The 27,124-nt window shown below is 38.4% G+C and overlaps 1 protein-coding gene across 1 annotated transcript; it reads right to left on the reverse strand.

Moving 5' to 3' along the window:
* Positions 1 to 1,277: 1,277 nt before the first annotated feature.
* DDX4 (DEAD-box helicase 4) lies at positions 1,278 to 27,124 on the reverse strand (the record flags this gene model as incomplete). The annotated part of the gene is made up of 17 exons (XM_079548497.1): positions 1,278 to 1,358; positions 3,445 to 3,525; positions 3,680 to 3,950; positions 4,770 to 4,869; positions 5,599 to 5,744; positions 8,737 to 8,903; positions 9,953 to 10,082; positions 12,529 to 12,683; positions 13,841 to 13,993; positions 14,571 to 14,713; positions 15,902 to 15,943; positions 18,754 to 18,837; positions 19,454 to 19,540; positions 21,048 to 21,122; positions 24,126 to 24,194; positions 25,557 to 25,683; positions 27,041 to 27,124. The coding sequence occupies 17 exons, from the start codon at positions 27,122 to 27,124 to the stop codon at positions 1,278 to 1,280; spliced, it is 1,995 nt and encodes a 664-aa protein (XP_079404623.1).

Here is a 27,124-nt window from a genome sequence, read left to right on the forward strand (position 1 = left end):
AAGCTCAAGATTAGTGCATCACTAAGAGTAGGAAATTGGGGAAGGGAGGCAAAGACCTGCATGGATGATCAAAGAGCTCATGGATAAGATCAAAGGGAAGAAAGTGGTCTATGGAATGGGGAAAAAGGGCCTATCCTCTTGGGAGCAACATAGGAGTGTTGTCAGGTCCTGCAGAGGTGCAACGAGGAAGGCTAAAGCTCACTTGGAATTGAAGCTGGCAAAGAAGATACAGGATAACAAGAACATTTTTTTTTCCAAGTATGTTAATGGTAAAAGGAAGACTAGGGATAATGTGGGTCCCCTGCTGAACGGGGGAAGAGTCCTGGAAGTGGGGGATGCTGAGAAGGCCTTCTTTGCTTCACTCTTCACTTCAAAGACATACTGTGTTTACACATTTCTAGTAGAAACAGTTTGAGATGCTTTATTTGTGAACGGTATTAATTGTAATAAATGTACAAAAACTATGCTAACAATTATTTTACAAGCTGCAAATCAAATGCAAGCCTACAACAGATCCAGAATACCTCTTTAGTCAGTTACACAACTCATATTGATATACCCCAACCAAACAGGTACAAGATAGGAGGTGAAGCAAAAACCACCCTGTGATCGAAGTGATCCTTGAAACAAGGCTAAGTCGGTCTCCTCCGAAGGCTTACCTAAGATACATATGACTCATGACTGCCGTTACTTTGGTTGCTTTTCATAGACATGGAAGACTGCAAGTGTACATCTTCTTCCAGAAACTACTACCCATGTATTTCCTGCTGCTAGCAAATCAACAAAGCCCAAATTTCTAGACTGAAAGTTGTAATGGATACACAAATCCTCAAGGAGAATTGTCAAGAAAAGGAGTCCACTGTCCAGGACATTAAATACATACACTGCTTCCAAGTTGCAATTTAAATGAATTTTAATAACAAAGTATTAAGTTCCAGTGACACGCTATTTTCCACTTGCAAGCAAAACAGGGATGACAACTCATTTATAGCAACACATTATTTATAGCAACATACGAGCGTCAGCAAACACCTACTGACTGAAACATTTAACACTTAGTATCAGGCTTCTTTTTTTCCTGAAAAAGGCTTTTGCCTTCCTAAATTGAGTGAGAATCAACAATAGGTTCCTTTTTCATTGTTGAAAGCTTCATCATGAGATACAAGGTAGCTTGTAAACACAAAGCATTTCATAAAGCTTAACAGTAAGTAAACATTAACTGCAACAGTTAACTTAAACCAAAACAGAATACAACAGAGTTTACTACTAAATCTGCATTACTCCCATGACTTAAATGTTCTTTGAGAATATGACATCCTCATTTCTCCTGGGTTCATTCTGCTGCTGCCTGCAGTGTTCTAGGAAAGAAAATGGGTACTAGTTTAGAATCATTAACAGTATCAAGCTTTTAACAATAAAAGCTGCTAAAAAACAACTGGCATTCATAACCCTCAATACTATCTGAACACTAATTTTTAAAACAAGGAAGGAGCTTTCCATAACTGCTTTTCAGACTCCAGTCTAAAATAACATGCTTTCATCAACCTCAGTTTTTATCAGGTATGCGAGCAATCTTTCCCAAAATTCAAATCTCAGCTTTTCCCCTACCCAACACAAACTGGTTCATATAATGTCCTCTTTCTTAAGGATGACTGTCTGCACTCTCTTCCCAATAAAGTCCTCTTCCGTTGGAAAAGCCTAGTCAGCTACGAGACTGTTCAAAAACTGCCAGATAAAAACCTCCAGACTGCAGTTCCAAATAATCACTTTGTTATCAAATGACCTTTTCACGCATTCCATTTCAAAGAGAAAGTGAATACAAATGAAGATGTTCTCCTTATTCCCCAGGATAAAGAACATCAGCATGTCCTTAACAATGCCTGAGTTCCTACTAAAGCCTTCTCCAAATGACACAGTTATATCAGCACCGTAACAAAATAACAGATATCGGTCTTTGTCATGACTAGTAAAGCAATGGAAAAAAAACTAGGATTACTAGTGTATTTCAAAGAAAAAAATGCTGATAGGAATGTGCTGTTTCTTGGAATCACTGTTTTCAGGAGGGCTCATAAAGCAGGCATTAGAATTTGAAGATCTCCAACTCCAGAGTTCATGAACTGCATACATATGATTAATAGGGCAGCATCCTCAAACCATAACAAACAGCGAACATCTTCCCTCTGAAACTTCACTATTCATGAGTGGGGGGAATAAAAATTTCAGATTTTGTAATTCAGATATTGCAAGGGACATGAAAGACTGATTCAGAACTAGAAATTAGAAGTTTCATGAAGTACTGGGACAATCCACAAAGGTTGATGTGTATTCAGAAGCCAACTAGAAAAACTGATGAGTTTTGTCTATGGAAGCAATCTAAACAAATTAAGTGTGCTTGAATGCAATTACATATACATATTACATATTAATATTGTTATTTTGCTATTACGTTATTATGTATATATATACATATTATGTAAATATGTTATTTTGCATATTACACAAAATATACATATATAAATATAAATATACAGTGTATATAAATATACACTGAGGCTTCAAGCATGAGAAAGAAGTAAGATGTTTCAGTGTCCCAAAGAAGACCCAGAGGGAAAAAAAAATTCAGATCTGATTAAGGAATTAAACAGGCATATGGATACACCCAAAGGAACACACTGTCACAGTTACAGAAGGCAAAAATATGAAACATGAAAGGAATATCTCAACTTGAACTCCAACTTCAGACACCATATGAACACAGAATGAGTAATTATTTCTCATGATGTCTCTAACAGTGTATCAACAATTGGAATGCAACTGAGATGTAATAAAATTTCTCATGAAAACAACAGATCAAGGAACAGATTTTGTTAATGCCAAAATTAAAGTAGTAAGTAATTGAACTAGCAAGAATTATCAAACACCAATTTTTAAAAAAAATTCAAGCATGTACAGAACAGCAGATTTGACAGCTATGCTACTTAGACTGTCTCATTTACTCAGGTTATATTTTCATATCTGGTAACAGCAATGTTAAGAAACCAGAAGATTCCTCACCACAAACACTATAACAAATTTTGACATGAATCAGATTAGGACATTTATGTAGCTGCGATTATCCTAAGTTGTCAGCCAAATCAGCTATTTAGTGAAACACATAAGTGGTAGAGAATTTTTTGGAACTATAGCCTTTGTGCCTATTCTTTCAGAGTCATTTTTGATACTGCAGATAAAGACTAATGCATCTAGCAAGGCTACAGTGCAAACAGTCAAACTTAAGACAAGTTATCCAAATTGAGTTTCAGAAACATTAAGAATTATTAAGATGCACAGCTAAGATAAGGGACTCAGGTCCAGAAGTTTCAGCAATATGTACTTTGGATATATGCTGCTGACCACACTTTTATAATGACACAGAATTCCAGTAGCAAAGACTTCCAGACTTACCCTATGGGCACCAAGTGATGTGACAACACTTGTTCCTCGAACAGCCATTTCCTCCAACCAAACTGGAACTTCCTGATGAGCCTACATAATTAGAAAAGGGAATTTGTAAACTTTGACTCTTTTGCCAATTCATATTAAGAGTTAGATAACCACAATAAAGTTATAATTCCTGCTTAGTACACTAATGTTAGATCCTTAGAAAAAGAAATGTTCAGCACTAAGATTTGAAACTTACCTCTGAAAGCACTTTAAGTAGAGATTGTACAAGATGGCCATCTGACTGATCATCAAAGAATGAAACAGCTTTGCCAGTATTTCCACAACGACCAGTTCGTCCAATTCGATGTACATAATCTTCAATGGTGTTGGGGAGATCAAAATTAATAACATGTTGAACATTTTCAATGTCCAGGCCTCTCGCTGCAACCGAAGTTGCCACAAGAATTTGACATTTTCCAGAACGGAAATCGTGAAGAGCTATCTCTCTCTCTCTCTGCTCCCTATCTCTGTCAAGAAAACAATTAGAAAAGCTCTGAAATTTGCAGTAATAAGATGCAAGTTAAGAGGCTCACAGACAGAAGCAGTTCTTAAAAAAAAAAAAAAAAAAAAAAATCACCCTCACACTCCCCATTTAGGTTTTCTGAATTTGTAATGTATTAGCAATAAGACTTATCTATTTTAACTTGAAACTCCAGAGGAATTGCATTTTTTCAGAAAATAGTACGTATTAGGACTACTTCAACAAGTGTATCTATGGTCTGCTTCAAGGTGAAATAATCTCAAGGCTAAGCATAGAAAGGTAAACAGGGAAGGAAGGGTGCTAAGGCAAAGGAAGTAAGTTCAGGGAAGAAAGAACAAAAGGATACACAACACTAACGATCAGACTGCAAGAGAAAAATCTTTTTACACCAATCTCTATAAAAGTACAGTTTAGGAAGTCCATGATCACATCAAAGAGGCAGAAAAAACAGCATCAGAAAACTCTATATAAATAACTTGACTTACTGCTTTGGGGAATCGATAATACAGACAGGAAGATCCACAACTCCCACTTCAATTCATAAACACAATCTCATGTCTTTCTTTTGTTTATATCTATGTTTATATCTATTCTTTTGTTTATATCTATGTTATTTGTGTTACAACAGCTGCTTCTACCGAATTTCCTTGTTTAGCAGCACATGTAAGACTCTCCATTCTTACAGAGTATCTGAAATGTCTCAATCATGAAGATCTATACACAAACGAAGTGATACAACTCACATCAGAAATGCTACATTTTCAACAGGATAGAGCTGCTTCAATAATTTTCACTTAATACTCACCCATGAATGCTGGTGGACGGTAAATTCTCTTGACAAAGAAAGGCTGCAAGGTAATCTGCTTTTTTCTTTGTGTCCACAAACACCATGGTTCGTTCACCACCTAAGTTAAAAAGGATACAGATCTACTGGAGTTTGAAATCTGATGCAAATCCACTATTTACAGCTGCACTTAAGAACATCTAATCCAAGAACTGGTTTCAAATTAAGTCTTTATGGCATGATTCCAACTCCTTTTGCCTGTTCTGAACAAATTCAATTTCTAAATCAACACAGAAACCCAGGTCAATAGTCACACATTGTATTTTTCTCCTCATTAAAAGGGATGAAAGATGAATTTTGCTCTGTGTTAAGTCCCAGTGTGTTGCCTCCTCCTGGAGCATATAGTTAGGCATGGGACACCATTCTGAGTTCTGAAAAGCAAGGTATACACATCAAATTCATTTATAGTTCTGAGCATTAGAAGATATGAAACAGAGCATAATCAGAAAAATTCTAGCCTCTGAAAAAAAAAAAAAAATACAGGCCCAAAGGCTTGCTTACATTTAACAAGCCAACCCTCTGGTGAATATCATCAAGTGCTAAAGCAGTTAGTAACTGTCTATGCAAAGAAACTAACCATCTAGGAAGTTTAATTGCCATTACTCAAAGGTGAGACTTTGACAAGTACCCATAACACAAACTTCTCTAAAACCTACGACTCCCTGGGAAATGCTTCAAGCTTCAATCAGTCTTGCAACAGAATGCAGTCATGGTTTGATCAACAGCAAGAGCATAAGTTTAAAAGTAAGCGATTCTCTCTCTCCTGGAAGACAGTTATAAGAAAAGTTACCTGTGCTCTGTAGAATTTCTATCAGTTTATCCCTCTTGGATAACCGGGGAACCTGAAGAATACTTTGCTGAACATCACTGCAGGCTCCACAGGTATTTCCAATAACAAGAAATATATAGTCAGTTTTCAAAAATTCACCAGCCAGCCTTGAAGAGAAACAAACACTATTAATACGGCTTATTTTTGCTTTAAGATCAAGTACCCATCGCAACAGTTACATATATAATTTCCTAGCTGGCAGAGAATGCAATGCTACGCATGCTTTTTCTTTCAAAAAAAGGCTGAGAACATTGTATTTGTTCCTGAATAGTTGTACAAAAAATGATCACAAGGCCCACAACTTTTCAAAATACAAATACTGCATTTCTCAGTCAACTCAAACTGTTCTACATAAATGCCTGAAATATGTTCCTGACATATGCTCACAGAACCATTTCTGGGGCACTATTTCATCACCATCTGAAAGGAACAAGGGAGAATCCCACACAACCCAGAACTCAAAGTTAGTCATCAAAGAAACACAATTCTCTTTTGACTGTTCAACAACAACAACAACAAAAAGCTTAAAAACATAGCTTATCCCATTGCATTTCTGTTCTGGTCTCAGATCTTTACCTGAGAGATCAAATTTGGCAAAATCAGTAATGCCAACAAACACCCCATAATAGTTGAGAATTTTTACTAAGTTGTGTTAACCTGTCTATAAGCACGCTTCATATCCAGTGTAAGCAATGTACACACAAATTCATATCACAAACAAGTTAACATTTTACTGAAACTAGCAGCCTCAATTCAACTTTAGAAAAAATGTCAAGCTTTAAAGATGTTGAAGGCCTGACTTAAGGACTTGAATCTCGCACCTAATTTTATACCGCATTTAAACCACTTACAGTTTCTCATAGCAAATATAGAGGTGACTACACCTCTACATTAACATCTGTTCATCTACTAACATCTGTTTCATCTTATGATCTGAAAGGTAATTGAATTCTCAGAGAAGCAGTTCTAAATTGCAAGGAAATGCTAAGTTTAAGGTCTCTGAAAAATGTCCATTAAATAAAAACCTGGAAGGGAAAGAAGACATCTTCCACTTTAATGGAGGATATAAACCCAAAAGTCGCTGAGCAAAACTTCTCACATCAGCTAGAAAAACCATGACTCTCAACTCTTCTACATAACAGAGGTAAGATCAAAGGTCACAGCTTTGACCACCAAGCTCAAGAACAAAACAGTATGTTTAAACTAAGCCTGGAGAGAAGTGCAGGAGAGCCTGAAACGAACAAAGCCAAAGAAAGCACCACGTTCTATGCTATTAGAAGTGGTTTTTTGACACAGAACAAGCTTTTCTGACATCATTAGCTTTTCTGACTCCAGAATATGAAAAAAGAAATCAACTCAAAAAAAAAAAAAAAAAGCTTTCTACTTCTCTAAAATGAGAATATTACTTCTAGGCATTTTAATTTCAAAAGGCTTTAAGAACATTATGACACACTTCCGAACTGTGATTCATGGATTCACATCAAGTCTTCTAATAGCACTTGGACATTCATGTAAGACTGACAGTAGCAAGGTAAACTTTTTCCATCAAGAGGAAGCAATCAGTATACGTCTTACATGTTTTGAAGGCAATTTCCCTTGTGATGCTGATAGTTACAGTATTCTCAACTAATTCTCCAATACATATAGAAAATGTGTAGCAAGGACATTAGCCCTAAAACTGAAAGGCAACCTAGAAAACCAGAGATCTATGTTTCTCTCTAAACCCCAAAACCTTAGCCAATTTGAACATATTCCTGATCTTAAATGGAAGTCTTTTTCCAGTATATAATGGAAAGTGAGATCATTCATGCCTGAACAGTAAACACAGAAGGAACGTGAACCACACTGATCAACAATATTACCTGAATGTTTGATTTACAGCTGCAGAAACAAGGCCAGTATTAGTTCACTACAGGACTTTCTTTCAATATAAACATCTCCACAAGAGGTTTGATTGAGGAACCAAAGCTACACCAGTCAACGTAAGACTGTTTGAAGTGACTTCAATCCTACTTCACAAAATGCAGTCCATCTCACCAAAAGCTGCATTAACTGATCACATGGTAGAAGACAGTCCATCCCCCTCATACTGAGAACACCCAACTACCAAAGATACTTTTCTCCTCACTTACAAAAAATATCCTTCCTTGTTCTGACTTTTCAGCAAAGTCCTCAGGATCTGACCCACTGAGGTAACAATGTATCACCCCAACGAACGGATCTGTTCCTATGCTATCAAACTGTAATATGCTTACTAGTTGTTTTTTTTTTTAAGTCATAATGTCACAACAGTATCACTAACAAAATCCACCACAATTATGTCAACTGTTCAAACTGAAGTTTATACTCTTCTGATTTAAGACAGGATGTTTAGATGCCAGTCTCTTTAAAAGTGAAAATACTGGAAAATATTCATCCGCCTACAGGGAACGGGATGCTTTGTTCTGTTACTGCCAGGTTCAGCAACATCATTTCCATTTGTTAGAACTTGTTTCTTGCTGGAAAATAAAATTACCTGTATTGAGTGGCAGGGATGTAAGATGCATCTGAAACCCATTAGTGGAAGTTTCAGAACTACTGAAACCAAAACAGCACTCATACTCGTGAAGAAGAATGCTATAAGAGCAAGGCTGGTGGTGAAAAATAGTTAAGCTGTCTGTTTAAATTATGCCTCAACACCTAAGACTACAGTAAGTAGATCTAGGTCTACGTCTACAGTAAGTGCTAAGACTACAGTACCAGTGCTGCTTGATAAAGAGCAAGATCACTGCTTTAAAAGACTAAAAAAAAAAAACCAAGGGCCTTGTGAAGACTTCTGCAAACGTGGAGCTTTCAAACTTTAAAGAATTCTCACTAAGAATCTCCTGAGAAAAGTATGCAGATGAAGGACGAATTGCTTAAGTTACATGTATATGTGTAGATTTGCTACTGAGAAAAAAAAAAAAGGCAAGTTTAGCAAGGAATATTAACAGTGTAGCTTTTCAGTCTATTCTAGCAAGTTTGTAAGACTAAACAAAAAAATGAGTATCCTTAACCCTTCAGATTTCTAGATTCATACAGGTGTACCTTCAGATACACTTCCATCATTGTTTAGCTCACCTTTGAACTTCTTCAGGAAAAGTGGCACTAAACATTAAGGTTTGACGTCTGTCTTTAGATGGCATGTCTGGATAAGAAATCAGCTTCTTCATATCTAATCCAAAACCCATATCAAGCATGCGATCTGCTTCATCTAGTACCAAATATTTCACTTCCACCAAACTGATCTGTAAATATTTCAATGAAAGAGAAACTGCATTGTTCCACTGACAATATAAACTTACTTGTCAAAATCCATTTTCTTTGCAGTTTAAGTTAATTGACAAATAAAAGCCCAGGTTCTTCTCAGGTATTATATCTTATTTGCACCTTGCACCTTTCTAACACCATTAATCTGCACCAATTGTAATCACGTGCTGAAATCAAAATGCTTCACAACTTAGTTCCACAATGCAAATAAAGATGGAGCCTACTGTAGGTCAACTGTTATTCAGCACAACTGCACAACTAGTTTGAAATCATGTCCAAGTTTTAGAAAGATTTTCTCATATAATCCTAACATGATCTCAAAAACTGCTTGGTCTTTAAAAAGTACCTGTCAGAAAAGCATGTGAAGGATAACATTGTAAGTACGTACTGCTGATGAAGACTGTGACTAGAAGCCCAACTACCAAAAAGCCAATCTTCAGTTTATTACCAACAAAGTATTTCTGCAAAACTTATTTGTCCAGCACAACGTTGCTGAGACACCATTCCAATACACAGCAATTTCAATTTGAATTTATAATGTTTAGAAAAATAAAAACTTTAATATTATATCTGGAATTTATTATATTTTGAATAAAATTAGCATTGAAAACTTCAAAGAATTAATGTTAGCACAGTCCCACACATAAAAGCTATTGCAGCAAAGAGAATAGGACATAAAGAGATAATGTGTTATGGGAATTTCTATGAAAACTAAGACAAAACTTTCCATTTATTTAACTGTAAAATTAAATTGCCAATAACATTACAGCCAATTTGATCTAAAAATGGCATTCTCAGCGTGACCCATAAGGACTGAAAAGACTGGACACACCACAATTTCAAAAACATCATGGTATTTAGTAACTCCAAGAAAAGCTTACGTGCATTTCAAGGGCAAGTTCAAAGGCAGCATACTGACTGGTCTTCATGGCTCCATTTTTGCTTCTAATAAATCTGAATAATGAACACCAGTATGTATAAGGCTAAAAGAGCTTAAGGAAACTCAGACTAAGTTTTAGAAGCTTACCTTCCCTTTTTCAATAATGTCTAGAAGCCTTCCAGGAGTGGCACATAATATATTACAGCCTTGCATTATCTGACGTATTGAATGACCTGTTTGTGTGCCTCCATAGATCACAACAGGCCTTATACAAGTCCTGTTGCATAGAAAAAAAATGGATTAATTATCTAATAAGGTAAGCTGTATCATTACATGAAAATATGTATATAATATATGCAAATAATATATGTATATAATATGCAAATATTAAATTGTCAAATTTATCACAAACCAATTTGAGTGCTTTAATTCCTTTATATCATATAATAGTGTGTATATAACAAATAACAGAATCCAAGGCCAAAATTTCCATCACTGTAAGGCTCAAGGCTCCCATTCAGACTACATACTAGAGGGTGCACTGCATAGAAGAGGAAGGAACATCATCTCAAATGCATTCTTCCCCCTCCCTTCAATTGAAGTACAACACAGCAGTAAGAACTGAAAGTGTTATACACAGATCCCTTTATATTGAAGGCTCAACAGCAAAAAAGAGAAGTCAGAAAATACAGTACTACAGCGTCACACACCAAAGGGACAGTGCAGCACACTTATAAGGGGAAATTTTTGAAAAGCAAAGAATGCTTTAAGCACTCAAGCGTTAAGCTGCAAATGTGCTCTGACACTGAAACAATTTACAGAATGGCCAGAGTTGGAAGGGCCCCCAAGGATCATCTATCTCCAACCCTCATGCCACATGCAGGGCCACCAACCTCCCCATTTAATACTAGACCAGGCTGCCCAGGGCCCTATCCAACCTGCCCTTGACCTCCAGGGATGGGGCATCCACAACCTCTCTGGGCAGCCTGTTCCAGCACCTCACCATTCTCTCTGTACATCCAACATCCCCCTGACATCCAACCTCAATCTTCCCTCCTCAACTTAAAACCATTTCCCCTTGTCCTGTTGTTATCTACACTTTCAAAGAGTTGATTCCCCTCCTATTTGTAGGCTCCCTTTAGGAACTGAAACGCTGCAATGAGGTCACCCCGCAGCCTTCTTTTCTCTAGGCTGAACAAGCCCAGCTCCCTCAGCATGTTTTTGTAGGGGAGGTGCTCCAGTTCCCTGATTATCATCATGGCTCCCCTCTGGAACCTCTCCAACAGCTCTCTGTCTTTCTTGTATTTGTGGCTCCAGACCTGGACACAGTACTCCAGATGGGGCCTCACAAGAGCAGAATAGAGGGGGACAATCACCTCCCCATCCCTGCTGGCCACCCCTCTTCTGATGGAGCCCAGGATACCATTTGCTTTCTGAGCTGCAGAGCAAACTGCTGGCTCATGTGAAGGTTTTCATCCATCAGGACCCCCAGGTCCTCCTCCACAGGGCTGCTCTCAAGTACTGCTCCTTCCAGTCTGTATGGATGCCTGGGATTCCTCCGGCCCAAATGCAAAACTCTGCACTTTGCTGTGTTGAACCTCATCAGGATCACCTGGGCCCACCTTTCAAGCCTGTTGAGGTCCCTCTGAATGGCATCCCTTCCTTCCACTGTGTCAACCACACCACTCAGCTTGGTGTCATCACGAACTTGCTGAGGGTGCACTCGATTCCATCACTGATGAAGATGTTAAAGAGCACCGGTCCCAAGACAGACCCCTGGAGGACGCCACTCATTACCAGCCCCCACCTGGACATGGAGCCATTGATGACCACCCTTTGTCTGCAGCCTCCCAACCAATTTCTTACCCATTGAGTGGTCCACTCATCAAATCCACATCCCTCCAATTTGGAGATAAGGATGTAGTGGTCTTGCTCAAGTCCAGGTAAGTGACACTGGTTGCCTTTCCCTTGTCCACCAATGCCATCACTCCACCATATAAGGCCACCAGGCATGAGTTAGTACATGAATTTAGTACTCTCCCAACTGAGATTTTTGGTTCCATCTACCAAGTGAAGCTAAATCAGATCCTCTGTATAAAAAGCACATAAATTAACAAGAACTACCTTACGCAGCCTTCTGTTAAAAGCTTCTACATGCATACAGAAAGCATTTTCATATTTGAATTTTAACTGTTCATTCCTTAAGATATTAATTTAGCTTCATAAATAACAAGTTTCAATCAGATAAAACTAAGCTAAACTAATTTAAGGCCATTACCTCTTATACTATTGCTATTCACCTATCTATTGCTATTGCTAGCCACCTGGAAAAGCTCCACCAGAGGCCAAGCTCCACCTCACCACACCCTCCTTTCAGGTAGTTGTAGAGGGCAATAAGGTAGCTCCTGAGCCTTCTCCACACTCAATCTCAATTCCCTCAATGACTTCTCTTAAGACTTACACTCCAGAACCCTCACCAGCTTTGCTGGTGAGCTTTCTTTGGACATGCTCCAGGACCTCAGTGTCCTTCTGATATAGTTAAAAATATATCCAAATATAAAATACATTAAACATATAAAACCCAATATAGTAATCAACTTGCTAACCAGCATTACCTACCTGAACTCCAGTATTCACAGTTATTTGATTGGCACAGAAAATTTTGGAAGTTTGTGGAGAAAGAATTATTTCTGACTAAGTGAAAAGCAAGTACAGAAGCTTACCCGTACACAAACTTCCTTGCTTCTAAGAAGATCTGATTTATGAGTTCTCTAGTTGGAGCAACAATAATGCATTGTGGTTCTTGCTGCTTTTGGAAGACACTTGCAGTTATGCCATCTTTCATCATCTGGTCCACAATTGGTAGAAGAAAAGCTGCCTAAAACAAGCATTGATATGTTGTTTAGACTTAAAGCATTGATTGGTCATGCTAAAGCTGTGTATCAATCTTAAAGATAGAATGATACAGCATACTGTACACTTCAGGAAAAACACTGGTTTGAGCTCAACACATCACAGGTGGTCAAAACTTCATCCCTGCTTAAAAAGCATGAAAACATTTCTCTCATCCTTAGGATTCCAATACTGCAGGAACACCACCACACACTACCTTATTCCTGAGTTCCGCACATCATCCTGACACAGGGTACAAATTAAGCACCCTAGGATCAAATACTGTCTTAAGACACATACTTAGAAGCTTTCTATGATCATCAGCAGATCTGTAAGTTAATAACATATTATCAGTCTCTGGATTACTACAACAGCAAACCAGTTTGTGTCATCTGCATCAGCACTCTTGCTTCCAAATAAGTCTATTTACACCCAAAATATAACTTTTGTAGCCTCTCAAAAAAGCATTGAGTATTTGTAACTTAAGGTTTTTGCACATTTCAGCTTCTCCCTTCCACAAACAGAAGGCGTATTTTTCGAAACAGTAACTAACAACATATATATCAAAGTTGGAATTCCACACAACGCTAAAATTCAAAATACTATGTTTAATAGCCAAATATACAGAGCTGTCTGTGGTTAGATTTGTATACATTAAACAGTTAAACAAGTTGAGACAACTGTCAGCTTCTTAACTCTAGTTTCTTTATCATTATAATGGACCAGTTAAAACTAAGCCTGGTGCAAATCAGATTTGGTCACACTGAGGACAGCAAACAAGGACAACATACTATAGAAATCCAGCATAAGTTTAAAAAATAAAAAAGTCCCTCTCAACGTACTGCTATCTTCCTAATAAACAGTTTCCACAATGGCCTACACATCTGCTTCAGTTTTTGCATGTTGTCAATGACTGGTCTAGTAATTAGTTTAGTGAAGTACTCAAAAATAAATTAAAACTGAGAATGACTCTTGATTTTTTCTATGCTTAATGATACACTTGTCAAATAGTTTGTCTTACACTGAAATGAGAAAAAAAATACTTACTAACAAAAAAATGCTTATTTTGAAGTCCAAGGCATCCACCTAAAACTTCCAAGACATGAATGCACAGTATGAACGAATGCTACAGAAAACGCTTACTGTTTTTCCTGATCCCGTCTGGGCACACGACATTAAATCCCGCCCTGCCTGTATAACAGGAATGCTGTACTTCTGCACTGGAGTAAGTTTTGAATATCCAGTTTTAGATATATTCTTCCTTAAGGTCTGAGAGAAGTTAGCTTCTTCAAAAGCCTGCAAGAGGAAAATAAAACAATGTACTGTACGGTACACAACCACGCATGTTTAAAAAATGAGATACTTACTGTATCTGTACAGTCTTCAAGTATTGTTGTCTGTACAGCAGTGAAGGACTTCAATTGGTCTTACTAACACAGAGATAACCAAACAGAAGCTATATACAACATCTGGATTCAAGCAGGAAATGTACACTGTGGTACACTATGAAGCTGGACCACAACTCCTCTGCTTCGTTTCCTGTAGTAGATTTACTCTGATGTACTCTTAATATCTGTACTAAAAACCACTAGAGAGCTAGAGCAACATCCGTATCCAGGAGCAAAAAGCACCGTACAGAGAAAATACACTCAAATACACTCTCACTTCCCCCATCACCTCTCCCCCACTCTCTTCTCCTACCTCCCCTCCCTCTGCCCTTGTCCCTCCTCCTAGAAGGATGATGATCCTTTCCCTTTCTTTAGAAAAGCTAGCCACCTTGTGTTACGTGGAAGCAAAATTGCATATTACTTTTTAAACAAACAGAAAAACCACACAATCACACTCAACACTTGAGAATAAAATGTTCACTGACCAGTAATGGTGTTGGAGGGTCAAGTCCTGACATCTCAACAGCGCATTCATCATACTTGTCAAAATTAATTCCTGACTGGTAACATGCAAAGATGGACTGCTCATCATCAGGTGGCGGAGGGGGCACGTAGGTCACCTTTGGACCTTAAGAACACAGGAATAAAGCGCGTAAAGAAAATTAAGACTGTTCTAAGTATTGCACTACTGAAGTCATTAATACTTTCCTTCACCTTACAGGAGACAAAGATACTTCATAAATGAATTCTACTAAAACTTAGCTTTATACTGCAAGACCTAAAACTCGCTTGCAGATAAAATAAGACTTTCGTAAAGCCATTTTATAGTGCATGCTCACATTTGCTCAGGAATCTTACTTTGAACAGATACTAACAAAAAGTATATTAGTTCCTACACAACTACTACAAAAATCTGTAATACTGTAAATTGTCTCTACCTTCCAGCAATGAAATTATTAATATTAAAAATATAATTCATTTGTCCCTGGTAGTTCATTTATACTTCAGCATTCTGTAGGGGTCCTTTCAAGCTAATAAACTCAGATGTAAAAATGAATTATTTGATGTTCACTAAAAGGTTTGCAACAGAAGTGTTTTCCACACAAACCTCAAATAAGGAACAATTATAAACCAAAATTATTCACACAAAATTAAGGTATTCATTATTTACCCTTTTGCATTTCAGAACTACAAAAAAGCCAAATAATGCCAAATTCTCCTGCAAACAGAATCAAGATAAACAAACATCCTGATAGGCTGATACATTCAGTACATGCTAGGAAGCTGTTATCCATTAAACATTTCAACATGATTTCTTGCACACAGAAATAATGATATTCTATTTACCAATCTTAACTCAGTAAAACACATCAAGTCTGTCTTCTGTACATAGCACTACAAAACTGACATCTTAAATGAATAACCTACTGCTTCCCTAGCATTTTTCTGTAACTGTAATCACCACTTTACATGTGCTAGCCAATTTATTTCTAATGGCTGTGTCTCAGGTACACAACAATTACCAGCAGAAAGAAGAGAAAATCATTCCAAAGAGGAATTCCACAGCAGTTCATTCCAAACCTAATCACGTTTATTAAGCTGAGAACAATGACAATATTGCTCCGAAATCTAAAGATGAACACATTTTAAACAGAGTTAACAGGACATGCTTAACAATTCACATTACAAAGTTCAGAGAGTTATAAATTTACATAAATCACTACCTTCTGTTTTACGAACTGAATTGCAGCAATCTTAAGAAATTGCTGAGTCAAAAGCAAATTAAAATTGACATGTTACTTATGAAGCTGCTTACCTCTTCCAGAATCAATTTCTTCATTGCGACCTTTGTGAACTTCTGCTAAATGAAGCAGTCCAAAGTTAGCTTGTTTTAGAAGAAAGAACTCCTAAGAAAACTTCTGAATAAGGACCTCAATGAAAAAAGTACCCAAAAACACTCTGAAAACTGAGCAGCACATTCTGGTATGATTGGCAGATTGAGTTTAAGTGAAGCATTGAAAATTTAATTATGAAAGTTTAAATATACAAAAAAATGGTTTTCTTGTAATCTTGAAACATACCCTCGAATTTCTTTATCAAAATGGAAAGCACACCTGCATGTTTTTCACTGATGACAGAACTGCGTTTAGCCAATGTATCTAAATGCTTATTTGCCACAACTTGAGCTTGCCATACTGAAAGTTTCGTTTCAAACACTGTTACTGTCTGAAACACACCACAGATGATTTTCATCTTGAAGGTGGATGCTTAACTCACTTAAATGAGCAGTCAAATCCACAAAAAAATGCTAAATTTATTTGCTAGTCATTTTTAATCTTCACATCCTGGGACAAATTTTCCTTTCAATTCCATAGATGACTTGATTTCACTCTGTAAAGTCTTTTTTAGCATTTTCCCCCAACTTAATCACCTTTCTTCAAAAAAGTGAATGACAACCCCATAATCATCATCCATACTTTCAAGGAACTCTTGGAATTGGCAATTATTCACTCCTTTAGACTTTATAAAATTCATGGCTTTGACGACAATTTGCATAACATTATCCTTTTCCAAAGTTTTTGCACATAGATTTTCCTAATGTCTGATGCAGTAATATTTCATCATGCATGTATTACCAGTAGAAACTGTGTCATGTTCTATTACTTTATAAATTCCTATTTTTATTTTTTAGCCAACCATCACCAGGGCATCATCAGTAGTGATTCCCTGGCAAAAGTTAAATAAAATCGCTTTAATGTATTGTATGAAGCAATAAAAAAACTCAAAGAGATCTAGTTGTATTTTTCAGTGACACCGAAGAAGCCATTTCTTCAGTAATATTATATTCATTATTAATTTCTCTAAGGAAATTACAAGTCAACCCATATTTGTAGTATCATTATTTTCATCTATCAACAAACCATAAAATGTGAGGTAGCGGCAGGGGGCACAGGTTGCAGTGTGAACCCAGCTGGGCCACACGTAGCTCAACAGTTGGGCACACCTGCTGACTTCTGCACAGCTCTTATGTTCTTTTAACTCAGAACTTACTAACATACCAGAATACCCAACTTCTGCTGCAGCAGGTGGTAGAATTTCTGAAGTTACAGAGGATTTGGAAAACAATAATTTATGTTTCTCACACACACTTACACTGTACATGCTAAACTTCTATGGTTTAATCTCCTAAAGATTGTAAAATTGTACTAGTAACACTATAACTAAATAAACTTCCCCCCCAAAAAGCCAGGGAAGAAACAGCAGCATGACTACTTATTGTGCAGCTTAGCTGCATTTTAAGAAACTGAAGGGTGATATTATGAATGGAAAAATGGACTTCTATCCTTAGTTCAACCGGCTAAGCAAGTTGATTAAACACTCAGGGACAATCTGTGTAAGCTGCAAGATTTTTTAATTTACAAGAAGCAAGCCCAAAAGGGATTGCTTCCCTACAAAGAGCTGCAGGTAATCTGTTTGAAAATGGTATGTCTACCTAATGGAAACTGCAGGAAAATATGTAATTAAGAATACTCAGAATGCTGCATGCCACATATTCCGAGGAACTTGTACTAAATCATTTTAGAAGACTTGATTCTGAGTTAGCATTCTGTACACAGCAAAGCAGCTGTTTCACTGTGATCTATTGACACTCAGCCCTCGCCTCCCCACACACACAGAGATATGTGCTTGCAGATATTTTGTTAACATATGATAGAAAAGACAGCTGCTTCATTCCTATTTTTGCTACATTTATATGCCCTTCTTAATATTTTATATACTGTACATGGATTTTCAAATTGGATGTAGAATGTATTTGAGGGATAAACACATCTCAGACGTTAGAGAATATATTTAGCCCATATGTGACCCTTTTAAGACAAGGGTTTGTCTTAGAAAATATTTCCTGACAAATATTTGTGAACCAGAGTATTGATGGGGAAGAGGGGTTGGGGGGGATAGATATTCTAATGCTGAAGGGGAAGAACCTAAACTTTTTTTTTTTTTTAAACACACAGTCTGGAAGGTCATTATCTACAGTCACTCTAGAAAAAGACAGAATGAACCTGAGAAAAACGGTAAGGACAATGAAGACATTTCATTATGTAGGAAATGAACATAGCGTAGCATGGATGGGAAAGATTTTGAGTAGCAAAGAAAACCTCTCTTTGGGACATGCCCGAGCCATCTGCTGAGAGTCAACAAAAAGGAAGGGTGAATAACCTGCTGGGGCACAAAGAAAACCCTCAAGTACATCACTAAGTTTAGAAATCTCCCCCTCCACCACCCTACTGTAAATCTCATGTGAACCTTGCCACTCTTGAAACTTCAACTAAGTTGCTGAATTTGACTGTAGTAAACTGCTGAACCACTATTTTAAATTGACTAACAATTAAGTGCTGATCACGTGCTACTAAGAATCACACAACCTAACTTTGTGATTCATCATAAAAGTACTAATAATTCCTACATCAGTGCTAGATTAGTTGAGTAAAATTCAGATTCTCAACAGCATGAAAACAAGCCATCTAACTGTTGCAATAGGTCTTTAATTTCCAGCGGGGGAAAAACTAAACTAACATCATTTACCAAAGCTCTGACAGTACTGCTTTGCTACACATCAGAAACGAGAAAATCTAAGACACAAATCATGCTATAATAACATCTCACCTGCAGAACCTCCAACTGCTCCTCTTACTCCTGGGGCAAAAGGGCTGCCACGCAAAGGACTGTTTCTTACCTCATTGTTAAAACCTGTAAGAAATACAAAGCATAACAAGGTAGACACCTAAAATTATTTTTATAAAGCATTATGCCCAATGCTAGCATTATAGAACCACAGAAGGAACAGAGCTGGAAGGGACCCACAAGGATCAAATCCCCTGCCTCCACACAGGATTACCCAAAATTCCAATCCTTTGATTTGATTGTCAAATGCTCCTTGAACTCCAGCAGTTTTGTGCCACGACCACTGCCCTGGGGAGCCTGCTCCAGTGCCTCAGTACCCAACCTCTGACACAGAGCCTTTTCCTAACACCCAACCTGACCATCCCATCACAGCTCCATACCGTTCCATTGGGCCCTGCTGCTTTCACTGGTCAGCACCCGCACCTCTGCTTCCCCCTGTGAGGATAAATCCCTGATACTATTATGACAAAATCCACGATGCAATACCCCTAAGAGATTCTTCATAATTTTTACCTATTCTGTATTATTTCCAGTGATACAAACTTGCAAAGAAGGTACCCCAACACATCTGAAAAAATAAAGCTATTTCATAACTTTATACCTTTAGCTCTCAAAGAGCAGTCAAATCAAAAAGAATGACCTAAGGTACAGACCCACACAAACCAATCAATATAAAACTTACACTTGCTTTGCCCAAAGATGCCAGGAACGCCTCTAAAACCTTGTTCTTGCATACCAGGATCATCTGTGGAGTTCCTCTCTTGAAAATCTGCATCATGACACACAACACTTTAGTTTGTCCAATTTTGACCTACACATCAAGTGACCTTTATTTGATTATCCTGTGAAGTCCTTGCTTTACTTGTGTTTTTTATTGAAAATAACAAAGCTATTGATTTGCCCAAACATGAAAAACGATATATTTTTTCCCCTAAAAAACACAAAGAAAGTCTACTGCCCTCTTGTATTGAATCTTACCAGAATGAAATCTAAGATTAAGTCTTCATTCTTTTGTTTAATCCACAGGAAAACTGGCCTACTCCATTTTCACGAGCAGAGCCATAGTGAGATAGCACTGCAGTTTCTACCTGCTGCCTCACATTAGTATTCTATTTCCTCACATTCCTTCATGCTCACATTAACCCACATTACCAATAAGCCTCACATTTACTGTGTGAACACAATGTATTTCTGGCTTTTAGAAAGCCAGTAGGAAAAAAACACTTTACAGTTCATAGAAGTTGAACTAGACTGTGTCACGTAAAGCCCGCTTCTATTAGTGTAAGCCAGAACAAAAGTGAGAAACTTTCAGAAGTTTCTATCATACCATTTTAATGTATTACACATTTATTACTATTTACCTGTTAATCTTTACAACTGAACATTTGTTCTGCCATTTTGCAGTGACTAAGATCATTATGCTGGTTTCAGTAGAGACAGTTTATTTTCTTCGTAGTGTCTGGTATGACACTATGTCTTTGGGAGGAAAAATACTCTGGTAACACTGATTGATGTTTCAGTTATTGCTGAGCAGTGCTGCATAGAGACAAGGATATTTCAGCTTTTCAGCTTGTCCTGTTGTCTCGCCAACCAGAGGACTCAAGAACAAGGAACTGGGATAGTTGGAACATGAACAGCTAACTTCAATTGGCCAAAGGGATATTACATATTATATGACATCATGTGAAAAACAAACAAAACTGAGAAGAGCTGGCCAGGGGAGCAGCTACTGCTCTGGGATTGGCTGGGCATTAGTCAGCAGATGGTGACCAATCACACTGTGCATCTCTTTTCTACAAATATTTATGTATTACTATCCTTACTATTATTTCTCTCTTTGTCCTGTGTCTTAGTAATCAGTTTTTATCTCAACCTATGAATTCTACTTTTTTTTCCTCCAATTCTCTTCTCCATCCCACTGGAGATGGGAGAGTGAGGGAAATTCTGTGGTGTTGAGCTGATCACATTCTGCTACGAGACCAAGTTCTCCTACAATGTCTGTAGCTCCTTCACCAATGCCTGGTGAACATTGACTCATAAGTGGCCCATCGTTTGATTCCAAAGGCAAAACAAAAATTACATTTTAAAGGGGATAGGCTAAGTATAAACATTCTTAAGTATTACAGACCTCAAATACAGGTTTAGAGTTATTTTCACAAGTGTTAGTATTAGCCCTCAAGTCATAAACACTCTTCATGGATCTGATACAACAAAACTGAGTGTAGAAATAAGGAAAACAATTATCAAATAAAGAACAAAACACTCCAGGAAGTTACCTCTACCTCCAGAACTCCTCCCTCTACCAAATCCAGTCACTGGTTGATCTTCTCTGTTCTGACGTAGAACAGAATCTACAGATAGGAAAATAAAACAACAATCAAAATCATTTTTGACCTTAGGGTAGTTGGCTGTTCTGTTTTGTTAAGTGAACTCCACGTTAAAATTACAGAATCATTCAGGATGAATAGGACCTCAGATCTTTGATCTAGTCTCCCACTTAGACAGAATCAACATCCAATTTTCACCATGGTGCTCAGAACTTTGTTCAGGCAGATCTTAAAAACCTCTCAGAATGGAGACAGAAAAACCTCTCTAAAAACCTCTTCCAATACTGGAATGCCCTCACAGAAATTACAAAAAGTCTGACAATCTTTTATTCTAACTTGTGTCTGTTTACCTTTTTCCTCATTTTGCATGTCAATAAAGAACCTAGATGCACATTCTCAATAATCTCATAGGCAAAGGAAGGCTGTTGAATGGCCAGCCCAAAGCCCTTCTGCCTCTGCTGCCTCCCTGATGCCCTGGTCAGGGACATTGCTAGGAAGCACCCTGGACTTGCATAGCCTTCTGGTTATTACCTGCTTCTAGTAGCTCAGGTTGGCAGCAACAAAATCGATGGGAGAAGCCCAAGGGCTGTCAAAAGGGACCTTAGGGTAGTTAGCTGAAGGAGTAGAACTCAGGTGGTGTTTTCCTCAACTCCTTTAGTAGCAGGGAAGAATACTGAGAAGAATAGGAAAACCAACATGATCAACATATGGCTAAGAGGCTCATGCCATCGAAGGATTTTTTTTTTCCCCCCAGTTATGGAGTGGTTTATACAGCGTCAGGCCTGCTGACTAAAGACAGGGTTCACCTGTCTCAAAGGGGGAAAGGATTCTAGCCCAGGAGTTGGCAGGGCTTGTTAAGGGGGCTTCAAACTAAATATTAAGGGGGGAAGAAAATAAAACCGGGCTCACTAGAGATAAGCCTGGGACAGTTGAGGGTGAGACCAATGGCCCAGCTAAAGTGCACCTACACTGCTGGTGATAAACCACTGAATGGCATGCTGCAATCAGAGTGGCTGTGTGCTACTGAGATCCTTCAGTTTGCTTTATGAAGTGCTGGGCATGAAGCACATCTGAAACACTTCTAAACCAATGCACACACCATGAGAAATAAGCAAGAGCAGCAAGAAGGCTTGCCTCAGTCCAGAGCTATATCATCACTGCTGTATGTGAAACCAGCCCCGTGTAGTGTGATGGATGGTAACAGACTTTTCAGAAGAGTTGGGCAGAGCAGAACAGTGGCACTTTGTTGTGCAGAGGCTGGACTGTATGGAGCTGACACTTGTCAACAACTTGGTTGACAGCCTCTAGGTAAGGATTAAGGGACATGAAAACAAAGGAGATGTCACTGGGGGAGTCTACCATAGACCACAAGGCCAGGACGATGGCACTAATTTACTACTCTTTAAGGAACACAGAGAGACTTCGAGCTCAAGTGCCTTTGTCTTTACGAAGCACTTAATTGACAAACTTAAACTGTAAACATCACACAGGTGATGTAAACAGATGCAGGAGATTCCTAAAACACCCTAATGAAAACTTGCTGATACAGGCACAGGTACTATGGGAAAAGAAAGGAAAAGAACAACAAAGAAAGGTGTCTTCCTAGATCTGTTCCTCATGAACAGAGAAAGCCTCATAGGTGAAGTGACAAATGGTAGTCATCTTGGCCATAGTGACCAGGAAGTATTCAAATAAAAATCTTTTGTGATAGCAGGAAAATGGCCACCAAAACCTCAACCCTGAATATAAGGAGGGAACTAGTTATTAATGTCCCCTAGGAAATGCCTTTTGAAGGCACTAGTGTGTCAGCACTGCCTACTCTAGGTATCACCTCCTGAGTGCACAGGAACCAGGGAAATCCACAATGCAGAAATCAAGTAGGTGGGGCAGAAGGTCAGCTTATCAACAGGAATCTTCTTCTAAAGCTGAGGTAGAAAAAGAAACCACACAGCTGCTGGAAGCAAGGTCAAGCCACATGTGATGACTCCAGGGATGACATTCACATTTGCAGGGAAAAAATTTGTACAGCCAAAGCTTTTAAAAGTCAAAGCTGGTCAATACTGTGGTAAACAAGAAAAAAGGGTTTTTTTAAAATACACTGACAACAAAAGGAGAACCACAGAGAACATTGGTTTCTTCTTGACGAGAATGGTCATCTCGCAACAAGACGACAGACAAAGCAAGAGACGTTTAGTGCCTTCTTTGCCACTGTCTTCAACACTGATTACAAACTCAGGGACCCCAGATGCCCCAAGCTGGAGGTCATGGTCCTCAGCCAACTACTTCGCCAAACCCAAACTTGTACAGGATTTGCTACTCCACCTGGATTCAGATAAGTTTATTGGGCCCAATGGGTTTCATCCCAGAGTATTCAGAGGGCTGGATAATGCAATCTCGATCTCGACATTGAGATCTCTCTCATTTTTTTCTCAAGGATCTTGAGAATCTGGAGTGATATCAGTTGACTGTATGTAGTCTGGGCTCCCAAGAGGGGAAAGAAAACCCACAGCAAAAAAACTGCATTTCAAAGCTGGATCAAGTTGAGAAGCGGCTAGAGGATGCTTAGGTGACTGGTGCACAGTCACCTTTAATTCACAGTCTGTGAAATTAAGGTAAGCCACAGCAATCAATTTCATTGTTTAACACCTACAGTAGCACATGAATGGAGGAAATAAGAAACAAAATTTATTCCAGTATTCAGCTAAATCCATATATAATAAAGCACATTAAAACTCAGCTGACAGCATGAACAAGGTCAGCACACTATACTGGCAAATAAACTGCTGAATTTGGAACAGTAAGAAACTACTACATGATGCAACAGGGTGCCCTTAAACAGCAACACTAGGGGCACATACAGCTGCCTTCCAAAACAGAACAGCATCACTTCAGCAACAGTTTTGCTATCAACACACATATCTCAGTATCTATTAAGGTACCAGTAATAAGGCTGCCAGTCCTAATGTTTTATCCAAAAGCAAGGCTTAATAACCCCCAAAACTACAAATTTTAACTGCACAAACCTACCTCTGCTCCCAGAATAACCTCCAATGTCACGCTGCATATGCAGATTCCTGCTAGGTCCTTCATTAGCACCTGGAAGATAAATAAACAAAGCTTTTGATAATGTCTCCCATAGCATTCTCACACACAAACCAATGAAATTCACCATACACAACTGGAAAGTAAGGAGAACTTCTGGGCCCCAAAGATTGCAATCAATAGCATAAACTCCAGCCGGAGATCAACCATAGAATACCCCAGAGTCTGTTAATGGAGCCAAGAGTTTACCATCTTCAATGAAGTCTTGGATCAAGGGACAGAGTGTACCCTCTGCAAGTCTGCACACTTTTTTTAAACATCAGCTGAAGTACAATATGTTAACTGTAAGTTAAAAGTTTTCAAAAGAGATAAAGGTTTATCCAGCCCTTTCAGGGGAGTTCAAAAAAAACCATCAATACCTGTTCTCTGAATTCTCAACTTCTAACAGTTCAAGTAACAGAACTGACTTCCGGGTCTTGCCCATCCTAGTTTTCCAACATCTTGTAAATAAGTAATTAGGTAAAAAGAAAATATCTCCTTTTTACCTGCACACTGAGAGGTAGGAGAATGACACATCAACAATGAACATACTGCCTTGTTCTAACTGCTCATTAAAAAATGAATCTAATCTGTGCTAAACATGACATGTTAAAATAGTTTAGGTTGCTCTTCCACAGATGTTTGAACTAAACATGAACTATTTATTTTTATTTCAGACAATTTCACTTAAGTTAAAATATTCACATGCAGTTGCAGCAAAGATCATTCCTAAGAATAAAAACCAGCGTCTGCCCTATTCCACCTTCTGTCAGTTTTAAGCAAAACCTGTTTCCTGATCTGGCTATTGTACCATCACTCCAAGTGCTGGACAAACTGCTTCTAGCAACATCAGCATGGCCTATTATAACTAAAACACCTGTTCAAGTTTAAAAAGGCATAATCTTCATGAAACTAAGAGTACTTTATGGAAACTTACAAAATGAAAATTACATCAACGCAAGGTCTTAATTTTTTTTTTTTACTTTTTGTTTGTTTGTTTTGTTTTTTAATGTTTCAACAGCATCCTGCGACTTTTTTATTTTCATTAAAACTGTCAGGAAGTTTAGGTCTGCTCAACACTGCACGTAGTATTTATTCATTTTCAACTCTACTTATCACAAGTAGTTGTGGAAATGATTACCCCACTATCATCCATTCACTTCAAATTATACAATGCATTCAACACCAACAAACAAAGGAGTGAGGAATATAAGTCAAACTTACTCCTTATGTTATTTGTACAATTTGTTGCCGCTTATTGCATGGGGGCACATGAAAACATTAAAGAACAAGAATAGTACCATGTTACATCTTCTAAACTTCTCAAGTCATCAGCTTCCCCAAATATCAGTAAAATCTTAAATAGTTTTTGCATACCGAGTGAGCCTTTATTCTGACTAAAGCCAAAGAAGGGACTGTTTGGTCTGCCTGGGAAGCCAGACAAGGGGCTGCTTGGTCTGCTGGAGAAGCGGAGGGATGGGCTGTTTGGTCTGCCAGAGTTAGCCTGCAGGGAAAAAAAGGGACATCACAATGTTACCTTCATGCCAAGCAAAGTATATGTGAACTGAAGGTGCATTTAGTTGCTAAGTCTCCCATTTGAAATAAAGTGCCTTCTGTACCCATGCGCACAGTCTTTCAAATAGTTCTGTTCAAAGTTTCTTAAACTTCAATACACTGAAGTGCATAATGTTCATACACAAATGTCACCGAAAGTTATATACAAACACTATGAAGACAAGATTATCTTGCCTCCTGTCAGACTTGTGGAGGCATCAACCTCACTTTGCTAACAAACATTTAAAGCTCATTAAAAACATTTGTTGCCCAAAGCAATAGTGCAATCTTCTACAGTATTTTTTTCTCCAATTTAGGCTTAGAAAGGTTTCAGGCTATGAGTACAATGAATAAGTCTATTTCCATCAGCTCCACAACTGCATTGCTGTTCTTCTTCCACAGCATGCTTACAGATTATCCTTAAGTATTTTAAAGATGTCAGTCTCTGAATTTATTCAAAGATTCAGATACCCTATCCAAAACAGTTCAGAATAGCACCTAATTTTCACATTGTACCACTATGAAGTTTTATTTCCAGCAAAGCCCGGGTTTAAATTTCTCCTGCTTAATACAGGTTAGAGATGTATTACTAAGCCAAAGCACCAAGTGATAGGGGAACATCAAAAAGTTACCAACATTTTTACTTCCAGATCATGCTTTCTTTATTTTACTGCAATTGAAATACTTTTCCTGTTATGGCTACCAACCATTACAGGAAACTAACCTCAAACCAACAAAATCATCATTCTGATACTACATGCTACTACTCCTCTTTTAGGCAACTGTACTTTTAGCTTGGCACCCATTTGGATAACCCATTCGTCTCTCCTTACCCCTCCATTCCTCAAGGCTCATTTGTAACACCTGTAAGACCAATGCCAACTATCAAACTTTCCTAACAGGTGCTCCTGAAATTTACAGCAGTTTCTTCTGATATTCATTCATCCCACAAATAGTAAAATATTATTTAGCTGTCTTTCATTACACTCCTCTATCTCACCCTTTACTTCACACCAAAGCATTTAGCTGCCATGTAATAAAACAGCAAGAGTGCATATGAGTCATTTAGACTCAAGACCGTCATCTCTCCGTGCAGCCCACGCCAGGCTCTGACACCTCAGGCACAGCCCTCCGCGGTCAGCTCCGCGCCCTCGGCTCTCACTGCACAGCCCGGCACCTCCTTCTCCGCACACCGCAGCACTCGGGGAGCTCCAGGGAGCACAGAGGTGGCCCCTCGGCCTCCTCTTCCCTAGACTAGGCCAGCCAAGCGCCCCGCTCCCTGCCGCCCCGCCCTGGACACGACTCACCATCCACGCCTGCTCCTCAGAACGCCGCTGGGGAGCCGCCGCCGCCTCCTGCTCCAGAAGCTCCGTATCCCAGTCCTCTTCCAT

Source organism: Tetrao urogallus (genome assembly GCF_951394365.1).
Source record: "Tetrao urogallus genome assembly, chromosome: Z".
NCBI classification, from domain to species: Eukaryota; Metazoa; Chordata; class Aves; order Galliformes; family Phasianidae; genus Tetrao; species Tetrao urogallus.